We start from the raw sequence: 13,651 nt of genomic DNA, 5'->3' as shown, positions 1-13,651 counted from the left end.
CTGAGCAAGTTCCCGGGGCTGATTGCAGCTGAATGGCAGACCACGGGAGGACGGCGTGGGACACAGACGAGTTTATGCAGCAGGAGGGAGCCGCGGGCGAGTGTCAAATCTTCGTTTAGCCACAGCTCTGGTACACTTTAAGAGGCAGAGGATCAGCAGGGCAGCCAGGAAATGTGCATTGTTTAAAAGAAAATACATATGGCAGCCTCCATATTCCTATCACTTTAGTTGTCCTTTAAAATCAACCCAGACAGCCCTGTCCATCAACATTTTAGCACATGCACCAAGTTTCTGCTGACCTCAATATATACTTGTAGAACCACTTCAGGTATACTGGTTTGCTGTATGTTATTGCACCACTGGTTTATCTGCATACACATGTCTCTCCAGATAGTTTTGTACCAGCAGTTATGCTTCAGTATTTGTTATGTATGCCACTGCTTACTGCGACTTACTTATTTGTGTGCCGCTTAGCTAACAGCTATGCCATTTGTTGACTTTTTTGGGAACAATTTCAACATAGCTGGTAATTATTAATAAATCATTAACTTTTTACCATTCGGGTTTAATTAGTTTAGAAAGATTTCTGCCCAACCCTCAGTATTAGGTGGAAGAGTCACCGGCTCAAAGTACACTTTATGTGAATGATGCAGGATTCTGAAGGTCCCATGGTTCTTTCTTGCCAATCCCCAGTATTTCCCAATTAGTACTATTGTACTGTAAGGGCTGGGACACTAGAGCGTTTTTGGCTCTAGAAAAGAGATTTTGCTGCAATTTGGGGACCGAGCAATTTGAATTATTATTACATAAAGTTAATTATACTTAATGCCTTATGTCCGACTTCTGTCCTTAGCCCCCCCCTTAGCAGAAAAGGTCGCAGGCCCTTCTCTGATTGGTCCTAAAGAAGCACCTATGACCTCTTCCATTAGGGGCGGGACTACTGATGGAAGCCAGACATCAGGACACCTGTTAAATATAATAAAGTTTATTTAAGGAAAAAAAAAACCGCTAATCAGTAGCACAAAATGGAGCAAATTGTGATCACAATAGCCCAAGGACACAGCGCTGACGCAATTTCAAATCACTGCAACTCCTAGTGGGTTCCAGTCCTGACATCCACATGTTGCGTAGCTCTATGCATGTGCCAATTGCTGCACAGACTAAAGGTGGCCACTCACCTGTCGACCTTCAGATAGATCCCTCTCTGTTTGAATCTGATCAGAGAGGGATATAATAGAGTACTGGTTAAGGGAACTGCCTTTGACATGGGAGACCAGGGTTCGGATCCTGGCCGGGGTCAGTACCTATTCAGTAAGGAGTTCAAGGCAAGACTTCCTAACACTGCAGGGTGGCCTCCTGAGCGCATCCCAGTGGCTGCAGCTCTTGAGCGCTTTGAGTCCAACAGGAGAAAAGCGCTATATAAATGTTTGGATTATTATATAATGCCTGCCCACACACCGCAGACAGTTTTCAAATACATTCACTTGGGGGTTCATCAGACATCGGGAAATGTAATGCCCTTACCACTGCGATTGAGATTTTCCAACATGCCGATTCAATCCCCTCGGATTTGAAGCAATCAGGTGCTCAAGGCTGCAGCAGCGATATCTACCAAATTCAATCATTATGATCACATCGGCCTGATATCAATGGCGAAAAAAAAAATGTATGGGCACCCTAATGCTTGCCACACACACTGACAGATGGATCTGACGGATATTTCTCAGGCTACTATATATGAGGGGCCACACACGACAACCCCAGCGGGTACTATAGCTGGTGCTAGTCTAGTTAAGGTGACCCAGTAGAAAACCCCATAGACCAACAGCCACTCCCTACTCCTGGCAACTTGGTCACGACCAGTAATGTGTAAGAAATAAGGGAGACCGCGAGAAACCCCAAGATTGCGCACCAGGACCCTTGGCTGTGGACTCCGGGGCACTGAGCTTGCACAGTTTTACTAAACCAATTGGGTTGATGGATTGGATATAGTTTCCTGCTGGGTCCACTATTTCTTACAAACAAGTGGTCTCAACCAAGTGTGTGCGAGCAGGACACTGCCTTAACTAGACTAGAGGGGTTAAATGCATTATCCCAATATTCAAGCGCCTCACAAGCTGAGCCACAGGGTGTGCCATCTGAAGAGCTCACACGCCTGAACGTCTCAAGGATGTGGAGGGTGGTGTCTCCTTACGGAGCAGTGCTTTTCAGCGCTGCTAGGTTTGGGCACAGCCAGCGCCGCCATAGACTATAAAGGGATTCAGTCTATAGCAGCGCTCAGTGAGTAACGTCGGCGCCGTCAGAAGACGGAGCCGAGGTTGCTTAAAAATCATAATAATTCTGCTTCCAGCAATCGCTGGACGCCGAATTATTTCATCCCCCCACTATCCACGGCGGCCTGGAGGGGGAATAGTAATTAATTCGGCCCGGACTTGTGCAGAAGCAGGATCAGCCACATAACAGCTGGAACCTGCGCCAATTTCAAATGTACTCTCTCCTTATGGACCTCGCATGCACTGTGTTGTGCCAGGTGGTCTCCTTATGGAGCACGGGCCACACACATGCTGTGGTTCCCACGAGTGTTCTCCTTATGGGGCCCACAGACGCATGCTGCGATCCCCAAGGGGCTTCTCCTTCTAGGGGCTGCACACATGCATGCAATGGTCCCCAGGGAGTTATCCTTATGGGGGCCACATCCATTATGTGGTCCCCAAGGGGCTTCACCTTATGGGGGTCACACATGTACCATGGGGTTGGGGTTTGTCTCCTTATGGGGACAGCACATCCATTCTGTGCTCCCCAGCCATGGTCCCCAGCAGAGTGAGGGTTGTCCTTCTGGGGGCCACACATTGATGCTGTGGGGGTTGTCCTTCTGAGGGCCACACATTGATGCTTTGGTCCCCAAGGTGCTTCTCCTTATGTGGTCTACACATTGATGATGTGGCCCCCAGGAGGTCCTCCTTATAGGGGTCACACATTGATGCTGTGGGGGTTGTCCTTCTGGGGGCCACACATTGATGCTTTGGTCCCCAAGGTGCTTCTCCTTATGTGGTCTACACATTGATGCTGTGGTCCTCCTTATAGGGGTCACACATGTGCTGTGGTCCCGGGTGGTGGTGTGTCAGGGTCTCACATCCATGTGCCTTGTGGGGGCCACACATCCATTTTATGGTCCCCAGGGGGCTTCACCCAGTGGGGCTGCACATGGTCCATGGTGTTGCCTCCTCGTCCATGCTGTGTCCCCCTGGGGCTACTCCTTATGTGGGGCGCACATGCATACTATAGTCAGGGGGGGGGGGGGGGTCACAGAAGGTGGCCCTAGAGGGGCCCACAGCTTAGAGACTGATATGGCGATCACATTGGCCCCATAGGCTGTCACACACATGGAGCAGCTCCCCCACACTGGCCCCATGCGCTCTGTACACGAGGAGCACACCACCACGCACACTGCCCAAGCACTGAATGGGAAGCCCCGCCCTCCCCCGGGCGCCACACCCACCTTGTAGCGGTCGAAGCCGCTGAGCTGCTCGGCGGTGACGTACTCCCAGCGCGCGGCCATGGCGGTAAGCGGCGGCTGCTCTTCTCACTCACTGACTGACTGGAGGAGCGCGAGCCGCTGCCGACACGTGACGTCACCTCCGAGCGGATGCGGCTCGTAGTAAAAGGACCTGGGCGGGGCCCCCTCGGCTGATCCTACAGCTGGCCGTGACGCGCCCTGTCCCCGCCCACCAGCTGTCAGTGGGTTAGTAGTCACCAGACAGGCACATCGCGTGAGGGGTGACGGGGAAGAGGGCGGGGTGACAGGGAAGTGGGCGCGGGGCATGCTGGGAATTGTTGTTCCTTCGTCCGCTGCCTTCCTCATTGGCGAAGGGTCCTCAGAACTACAAGTCCCGGCATGCAATGCTTCTGACAGGAGGAGGCGGAGGGAGTCATTAGCCATGTGCGCAGCTCTCTGGCTGCTCTACTATTGTGCTTGCTCTGTGTGGGGACTGGGGGTGGCGAGCATTCAATTGTACGCAAGAAAATATACTGAAGAAGAGTACATTACTGGTTGCCCATAGCAACCAAATTCCACTGTGGCCTTACAACCTGTACTAATATTATTTTACATTTTACCTACACTGGCTTATTTTTCACAGCACATTGCAGGATACATAGAACAATTCCTGACCACAGGAGTGCTTTCAGCAGTGCTTTGGAGTCGCTAGCGATTACAAAAAGCGTTAAAGGACCACTATCGTGAAAATAGTAAAATTTAAAATATATGTAAAAACACATAAGAAGTACATTTCTTCCAGAGTAAAATGAGCCAAAAATTACTTTTCTCTTATGTTCCTGTCACTTACAGTAGGTAGTAGAAATCTGACATTACCGACAGGTTTTTGACTAGTCTATCTCTTCATAGAGATTCTAAGCAAGGCTTTTGTTTTTTATAAAGACATTCCATGAAAATGATTTATACAGAAATGCTGGCCACCCTCCCTGCTCGCTGCACAGTTTTTTTTGCAGTTGGACAGAGCAACTGCCATTCACTAAGTGCTTTTGAAAATAAACAACACCCTGAGAATCCCCCATGAGGAGATGTATTTGTTCAAAACCTGTCGGTGCTGTCAGATTTCTATTACCTACTGTAAGAGACAGGAACATAGGAGAAAAGTAATTTTTGGCTCATTTTACTCTGGAAGAAACATACTTCTTATTTGTATGTGTTAACATATATTTTAAATTTCACTATTTTTGCGATAGTGGTCCTTCAAGGTGGCCATTAATGGTACAATTTTTTCACGAGGTGCGATCTTTCAACACCCTTTTTACGATCAAATTGTATAGAAAACTGCACAGAAATCTATTCTATGGTCGATTGGATCAGAAAATGTAATCGATCTGACAGTTGGATTTTACGATCATATCTGAAGAGAAAAAATACCCTCACTGACCCGTTTATGGAAACATAAACCTTCTTATTACTTACAATCGTAAAAAGAGCGTAGAAAGATTGCATCTGATGAAAAAATGGTACTGTTAATGGGCTGCTAGGCTGATGAAAGTGGATGGAGGTGAAGAGCGGCAATCGAGAGCTTTGCAGCATTTTTGGAGTGTTTGCCTTCCAATCCAAAATATAGGATCGTTGTACAACAGTGATTTTGCAGCTATTTTACTACCCACAATGAAAGAGAAAAATGCTAATTGAGATCGCTGTACAAAGCGCTGTAAATTATTACATAACACTAAAAAAAAAAGACACAAAGCATAACAGTTTCTTTCAGTGGGGGGCCTTTTCTTTTGGGGGGTTTAAGCTATGCACTTGGGCAGTTCAGCAACCGGCACTGAGCACTTTCTGGCTGCAGATTGACGTAGCTAAACTGTAGCATTTGTAACGCCACAAGTGTCATAGTTTGGCAAGTAATGGTGGGGCTTGGTGGCAAAAAAGTGACATGTCTTGTTTGAGAATAGCTGCCGACATGCTCAAATGTAACTCCATAGGGTGGCGTCTTTCCAATGCTCACATCAAGCTCTAGCAAGGTCCCAGCCAGGGCAGGAGGAGCCGTTGACAGGCACTGAAATCATACAATTAAAGGAGAGATCTTCACACAGACGTTAAAGAGGAACTCCAGCCTAAACAAACATACAGTCATTAAGTTACATTAGTTATGTTAATTAAAATAGATAGGTAATATAATCTCTCACCCACACTGTTTTAAAAGAACAGGCAAATGTTTGATTTAATGAGGGCAGCCATCTTTTTAGTTGAAAGGAGGTGACAGGGAGCACGAGACACAGTTCCAACTGTCCTGTGTCCTGATCACCCCTCCCAGTTGCTAGGCAACGTGAATAACAACATAGGAAATCCCATCATGCTCTGCACAGCATCAGGGAAAAAAAGACTAGGCTTTTTTTCTTTGATGGGTGGAGCTTAGCTAAAAATGCAGCTAAAAATGATGCTTTGGTAAGAAAAACAAAGTTGAAACTGTTGAAGAAACACCAAGCCTTTTCAGTTCTGCTGAGTAGATTTGTAGTCTGGAGGTTCACTTTAATCAGGAACGATTCAATGTTATTGTTCAATTGATGGAACAATAAACTTGAATCGTTCCTGATTAAAGTCTGTATGCAGGTCCCGCTTTTGATTGTATGGATTTTCGTTGCCTTGGGGATTCAGCACCGGCAACTGGTACATACAGGTGTGCGATCCTTTATCGTTTAGGCACTGAAATCCACCTCTTATTGGAAAGGGGGCCGAAGCGCCTGTTTCCACTTGTGCCAGCATGCGTCTTGGAGATGGGTTTCTGCACTTGTTCTGATGTGTTCCCATGCACAGCTACATGGAATCACATGCATGGTGCTGGAAAAATGCTGGCAACCCACAATTTTTTTTTCCACTGACGTGAATTCGGAAACAGGCTTGGGAATACTGGTTGATAACAAGTTAAACACCCGTATTCAATGCCAAGCAGCAGCAGCTAAAGCAAATAAAATTCCGGGAGGCATAAAACGGGATAGAAAATCACGAGATGCTAGTATACTACTCCCTCTGTATAAATCACTTGTGAGGCCACATCTGGAGTAGGGGATACAGTTTTGGGCACCTCACTATAGGAAGGACATTAACATACTATAACGAGCAACTAAATTGCTCAGAGGGATGGAAGATCTCACTTACCATCACTTAAAGGTTGGACAAACTGGGTAAAAAGATCAGAGGGCAATACAAAAACTTTGTAGATGAGCGTTTTGTCCCTAGGGTTGGACAAACGACAAGGGAACATGATCTGCGTATGGAGGAAAAAAGGTTTTGGCATCTATTTAGGAAGGGGTTGTTTACAGTACGAATTATTAAAATGTGGAACATTGTACCACAGGAAGTAGTTATGCCAAGTTATATATCTGCATTTAAAAGATTTGGATGCTTTCCTTGCATTGAAGGGCAACTGTGGCTATGATCACTAGTTAATTCCCAGCAAAGTTGATCCAGGGATTTTATCTGGCTGCCAACTGAAGTCGGGAAGGATTTTTTTCCCCTTAAAGAAAACTTGTAACGAAAAAAACCTCCCCTGGGGGGGTACTCAACTCGGGTGGGGAAGCCTCCGGATCCTATTGAGGCTTCCCCCGTCCTCCTCGGTTCCACGGTGGCGGCGATAAAGCTCCCTGAACTATTTTCGCCTATATCCGTGGAGAGAGTTGCAACAGCGCCCCCGCTGGAGCCAGGAAAGGTAAATAAATCAGCGCTTGTCAGGCTTGTCGAGGGAGGATTGCAGGACACTTCGGGGGAGCCAGCGCTGGACTGCCTGCCGCTACAGGGGAGGGGGAAGCCTCATTGGGACCCTGAGGCTTCCCCCTCCCGAGGTGAGTACCCCCCAGGGGTCCTTTTTTTTAGATACAGACTCTTTAATCAATACCAGTTGCTTGGCTGTTCTGCTGATCCTCTGCCTCTAATACTTGTAGCCGTAGCCCCTGAACAAGCATATGCTCTGACAAGATTAGCTGCTTGTTTGTTTGTGGTGTAATTTAGACCCTACTGCAGCAAAATAAATCATCAGGGCTGTCAGGCAACTGGTATTGTTAGAAAGGAAATAAATATGGCAGTCTCCATATATCACTCACTTCAGTTTTCCTTTAAAGGATACCCAAGGTGACATGTGACATGATGAGATAGACATGTGTATGTACAGTGCCTAGCACACAAATAACTATGCTGTGCTCTTTTTTTTTTCTTCTTTGCCTGAAAGAGTTAAATATCAGGTAAGTGGCTGACTAAGTCCTGACTCAAACAGGAAGTGACTACAGTGTGACCCTCACTGATAGGAAATTCCAACTATAAAACACTTGTCTAACAGAAAATGGCTTCTAAGAGCAGGAAAGAGATAAAAAGGTTCATAGATTTTAGCTCTGGCATACTTCAATGAATGTGTCATTGAGCAAAAACAATAAAACAGTTAAAACTTAAAAAGTAGATTTAAACATAAAAAAACTGTGCAATATCTTAAAAAGTCATTTTTTAGGAGAAGGAAGATAGATACAGTTGTTTACTTCATTAGTTTATTTTCACCTAGGGTGTCCTTTAACAGTGAGTCTCAAGCAACCAGAAAGCACACTTATCTGGCAGTAGCCGATCCCCAATACACAAATCTGATTTTTACAATATACACAGTTTAGGAACCTGTCTGAGGCCATTTAAAACATAACTTTTACTTCATTCCAATTAAAAAATTGTAATTATTTTTCTTATTTTTACTTCAATAAACATGGTTAGGTAGTTTGGTGTGTGTTTCCACAGTGAATCTTATTTTGTCTAGATTTTTGAGATCCTCTGCGGTCACTGCCCTATACCATGATTACACAAATGCTGAGTTACTTCAATACATAATAAAAGAACCCCCCACCAAAACCGACATGTTTTAGCTCCCTAGAATGGAGCCATCGTCAGGGCAAACTATAATGTGCTTAGGGTGCTTAGTGCATAGTAGAAATAGAACACAGCAATTATAGATACATATCAAGAAAAATAACAAAGGATGAGAGCTGTGCTCTCTAGTAATGTCAGCAGTAAAATGAGAGAGGTCCAGGTTCTCCCTTATATACCCTTGGGAGTGGGTAGGTCCTTGCTCCAGATACCTCCCACTTTTTGTATTTCTCCCATTGGCTGGAACCTCCTTCAGTCAGAAATACTGCATTCTCATTGGTTGGTCTATCTCACTCCATTCGACACAAAACATACTTATACAAAGTTTCCATTCTCCCAGAAAAACTATTATGGAAAGATTATGAATCCTAGAAACCCTTCAGCTGAAAAGCGCATCCCTCACCCTTAGGCCTCGCTCAGACTATACACGCTGGCATGCGCATTTTGGCAGCGCATATAGTGTGCGACACGCAAGAACGGTAGAAGGGCATACACAGCCCTTCTACCGTTCCCATCATATGCACTGCGTGGCAGCACGATTGCGCTATCGCGTGCTGCACGCATTTTTGTGAATCGCAGCGCAGATCCCATTCATTGTAATGAATGGGATCTGCAGCGCAGCGCATAGGAGCGCAGATGGCGTGCGATCGGACGCGTTGCGTTCCAATCGCACAGCCATCTGCGCTAAATGATGTGAACGAGGCCTTAGGGGAAGTTAAAAACGCCGCTCTCTGAGTCCTCCTCTCATAGGAATTCATTGAGGGCTTCCTATTGGCCAGCCAGAGACATGTGACCTTACGTCACACTGTCTCCTCCGTCCCATCCACATAGCGCGCTCCGTATTGTTGCATTAGCCGATCCCCGTCAGTACCGGATAAATGAGATTCTAATGTATGTCTAAGTTTTATCTCTGACTATTTAAAGGATACCTGAACTGACATGTGACATGATGAGATAGACATGTGTATGTACAGTGCCTAGCACACAAATAACTAGGCTATGCTCCTTTTTTTCTTTCTCTGCCTGAAAGAGTTAAATATCAGGTATGCAAGTGGCTGACTCAGTCCTGACTCAGATCAGACAGGAAGCAACTACAGTGTGACCCTCACTGATAAATCCCCTTTTTTATCTATTTATTGCTCTCAGAAGCCATTTTCTGCTAGGAAAGTATTTTTATAGTTGGAATTTCTTATCAGTGAGGGTCACACTGTAGTCACTTCCTGTCTGAGTCAGCCACTTACATACCTGATATTTAACTTTTTCAGACAAAGAAAGAAAAAAAGGAGCACAGCATAGTTATTTGTGTGCTAGGCACTGTACATACACAAGTCTATCTCATCATGTCATCATTGGGCATCGTGGGCAGCACGGTGGTGTAGTGGTTAGCTCTCTCGCCTTGCAGCGCTGGGTCCCTGGTTCGAATCCCAGCCAGGGCACTATCTGCAAAGAGTTTGTATGTGTTCTCTCCGTGTCTGCATGGGTTTCCTCCGGGCACTCCGGTTTCCTCCCACATTCCTAAGACATACGGATAAGTTAATTGGCTCCCCCTAAAAAATTGGCCCTAGACTACAGTACTTATACTATATAATATAGACATATGGCAATGGTAGGGATTAGATTGTGAGCTCCTTTGAGGGACAGTTAGTGACAAGCTATATATATACACTGTACAGCGCTATGTAATATGTCGGTGCTATATAAATAATAATAATAATAATGTCACATGTCACTTCGGGTATCCTTTAAGTTCTTTTTGCGAGACTGGTATTTCTCATTAGTCTAGTTGCATATAGTTGTTATGTATTTGTTATTGCCACTTGACTCTCGTTTCCTCCATTGTATGCTGTAAGACCTCATTGTAACAACTTATTTCTTGTCCACTTTACAATTGTTTAAATTTACTCTTTTCATAAACAAATTGAAATACATAAAAGTTGATTTAGTTATACAGCAGTAATTTCTGCAAAGCATGCAGATAAACTGGATGTTTGTGTTGGTCGGTTACCTGCGCAGGTAGCTCAGAGCCACTGATACACCGCTGCTGTGTACAATGTGCCGTTGCATTATTTGCTGCCTATTAAGCGCCCCCTGCTGGAGAATAGGGGAAAAAAACACAAGAACACTGCTGGTTTTATGTGGTTCAATGTTAGTCATGGAGAGAATCCAAAGACATAACAACAACAGTTGTAAAAGAGGAGCTGTCAGCCATCCTATCTCAGAAAAAAACAAAACAAATATATAAGTAGATAAATACTTGCTCTACTTACATAACGTATGTATTGCACTGTCCACGTTTTCATTTTAGTGATTCTTTTATAGTAAAAAAAGAGAAAATCCTTTTTAGCGTTTCCCATTTTAACTGTGACTATTTTGAAGCCAATCCTGATGTCATTTCCTCTCTTACTCTCCTCTGCCTGATTGTGTATGCATTGCCCGCCCTCCCATATAGAAAATGCATGGTCTCAGCATGAGAAATATTGGCCAATCAGAGAGGATCAGAGGTGTGGGAGGAGAAAACAGGAGGGAAAGAGGCTGCATTAGTTAAAGAGAACCCGAGGTGGGATTTAATTATGCTAGTGGGGCACAGAGGCTGGTTGTGCACACTAAGACCAGCCTCCGTTGCCCCATGGTGTGCCTCCATGTCACCCCTGCGCGCCGCTATAGCCCCGCAGTGCTGGCGACACGCAGCGTGCCGCCAGCACAATGTTTACCTAAGCGCTGTTTGTCAGCGCCGCTCCCCCACCTCCTCCGCATCGGCGCTACCCGCCCGTGTCCCTTCCCTCCCGCTGATAGGAGGGAAGTGACGCAGGCGGGTAGCGCCGATGCGGGGGAGCGGCGCTGACTGACAGCGCATAGGTAAACATTGTGCTGGCGACGTGCTGCGTGTCGCCAGCACTGCGGGGGGTATAGCGGCGCTCAGGGGGGACATGGAGGCACACCATGGGGCAACGGAGGCTGGTCTTAGTGTGCACAACCAGCCTCTGTGCCCCAGTAACATAATTAAATCCCACCTCGGGTTCTCTTTAAGTCTTAGGGGACGTAGAGAAGCAAAAAAAAGGACAACCCAGCATGCCCTGCAACTTCCTTTTTGTGTACCAAATTTTGTGTGTACCAAATAAGAGTCAGGTAAACTGGGGTATGATCATTTATCAACAAGAAAAATAATAGTAATTTTTAACTTTTGGATTGCCTGGTTAGCATCCTTATTACTCGTTTACCAGATAAAAATTAATTTTCATTAATTTGATGCCCGACAGTTACACTTTAAGGTAATACCTTTATTAATTAAAGCTGGCCATACACTTAAAGTGCCCTTACATCTAGTGACTTGATGTCCGATTGTCCATCTGATTCAATAATTATTATCGACTCGAATGCAAATTGGTGCCACCAATTAAATGCCCGATCGACAATGCAACCAATTTTGGGCCGAGCATGTTGATCCCCCTATACACGGCACACAGATTTTTAACAGATTTTACCATGAAATCTATTGAAAATCTATCAAACTGCAGCATTGCACTGTTCAATACAGTGTGCAACGCTATGGGCCGCCGCTCCCCCGCCACATCTGATCAACCGTAATCTACTGTCCAGTCCAATCTTAATGTTAACCACTTCAGCCCAACTGGACAAGTATACTGGAGACTGCACCAGTGTGTTACTAAATGAGGCACATATGGTATCATTTTATCTGGGACGAGTTGTAGAATACATTTTGGTGTGTTTTAAAGCTTGGACCCACATCACATGAGAAATAGGTAGGGACAAACTCAATCCAACATAAAAATTACATTTCAAAATTATAATTAAACTTGGGAAAGTATTAGTGTAGCTACACAAGACATATGGGGTAACATTTTAACCGTGATAAGTAGTAGAATAGATTTTAGGGTTGAGGCCCATGTCTTGCGTATTCTTTTTTGTAACAAACTGAATCAAAAGCAATACAAATGTTGTATATTCTGTACCAAAACAAAGACTTGTAAAATGAAAACAAAGTGAAAGAATGTAAAAGAAAATAACTATATTGTTACCTTAGGAGATTGCTTTTTGAAAATATGTATGCCATGAGGGCATAGTACTGTTATTTTTGCAAATAAGGTTTTGTAATCATTGATAGTGTAATGAGAAAGCAAACAACATACATACATACATATTGTCACCATACTTTGTACTAGGAACATAATCTAAATGTTGTAATAACAAGAATGGATAAGCAAATAAAATTTGTGGGTTTAACTTATACTTAGCGTTGTTTATTGTAAAGCTATAATGGTTGTAAATGGAGAAATAGTGTGTTTATTCAATTTTTCCCTTATTTTCCCTTTAAGAAAATGCATAGAAAATAAGGTAGTTACTAAACAAAAATATTACTCACTAAAAGCCTAATTTGTCCGGAAAAAACAATACGTAGATCATTTAGGTGTGATAAGTAGTAATAAAGTTATTGGCAAATGAATGGGAGCCGCGTTGATATGCGAAAATTGCTCTCGTCCTGAAGTGGTTAATCGTTTTTTTGCAGCAAACCTATAGCAATGATCATGGGTGTGGCTTGGTGAGTCACAGGTAACTGGCAGATCATGGTGACCGGGTGAAAATTGATGCGTGTATGGCCTGCTTACGGTGGATCTGAACTCTTGCACAGACAGAAGGAAAGCATAGAAAAATGCACCCTGTATGTTTAGCCTGTCTAACTTCCCTTCATCTGATCTCAGCTGAGTCAGCTGGCTGCCCCACCTAACCCTATGCACGCTCCCATGAAAGCAGGAAGTAGACACACTGCAGATTTATTGCAGGATTTGTATCAGCTGTAACAAAGAAATGTTTTTTCTTTAAGGGTCATTATGCTGTTGCTTATCTTATGGAGCAGAGAGGAAGTTCTGAGTTCCGGTCCGCTTTCATTCACAGCAACACAGGGTATAGGTAATATATATGTATTTGTAAATGTTACAATTTTTTATTATAGTGTTCCTTTAAAGATCCTTATTTGCCTCTGAAACTTGGCCTGAATAGATTGACAACAATGTCAATAGTAAGCTTCTGCTTATATCAGCCAGCCCATTACATCAGTCAGGTGATTAGCATTCCTCCCAGTCCCAGTAAAGGCAGCACATGATCTGTGTTATCACCAGTACAGGAAGCTCCCCATCAGACAGGTGTGTCTTTATCAGATCAATACAGCAGTTATTTATCCAGGCTTATTGCCGTCTGGAGTGTCTGCATTATCTGACCTGTATTATGACACCTGAG

The 13,651-nt window shown here is 44.4% G+C and overlaps 2 protein-coding genes across 3 annotated transcripts in view; one reads left to right on the top strand and one right to left on the bottom strand.

Annotated features, from left to right (window-relative positions):
• The window catches only part of SELENOI (selenoprotein I), a 76,092-nt gene extending 72,383 nt beyond the window's left edge, over positions 1-3,709 (bottom strand). The window contains exon 1 of one of the 2 annotated variants that reach the window (XM_068279967.1): positions 3,500-3,709. In XM_068279967.1, coding sequence (XP_068136068.1) covers positions 3,500-3,559 — 60 coding nt within the window. In that variant the 5' untranslated portion in view covers positions 3,560-3,709. The remainder of the gene's footprint in view (positions 1-3,499) is intronic. The other variant, XM_068279966.1, reaches the window with a different exon arrangement.
• LOC137571172 (fucolectin-like) overlaps positions 3,562-13,651 on the top strand; it is an 86,763-nt gene continuing 76,673 nt past the window's right edge. Inside the window, exons 1-2 of the mRNA XM_068279975.1 lie at positions 3,562-3,742; positions 13,239-13,324. Coding sequence (XP_068136076.1) covers positions 13,246-13,324 — 79 coding nt within the window. The 5' untranslated portion in view covers positions 3,562-3,742; positions 13,239-13,245. The remainder of the gene's footprint in view (positions 3,743-13,238; positions 13,325-13,651) is intronic.

Source organism: Hyperolius riggenbachi, chromosome 4 (assembly GCF_040937935.1).
Source record: "Hyperolius riggenbachi isolate aHypRig1 chromosome 4, aHypRig1.pri, whole genome shotgun sequence".
In the NCBI taxonomy this organism is placed as follows: domain Eukaryota; kingdom Metazoa; phylum Chordata; class Amphibia; order Anura; family Hyperoliidae; genus Hyperolius; species Hyperolius riggenbachi.
This window is presented reverse-complemented; position numbering and strand designations above follow the sequence as displayed.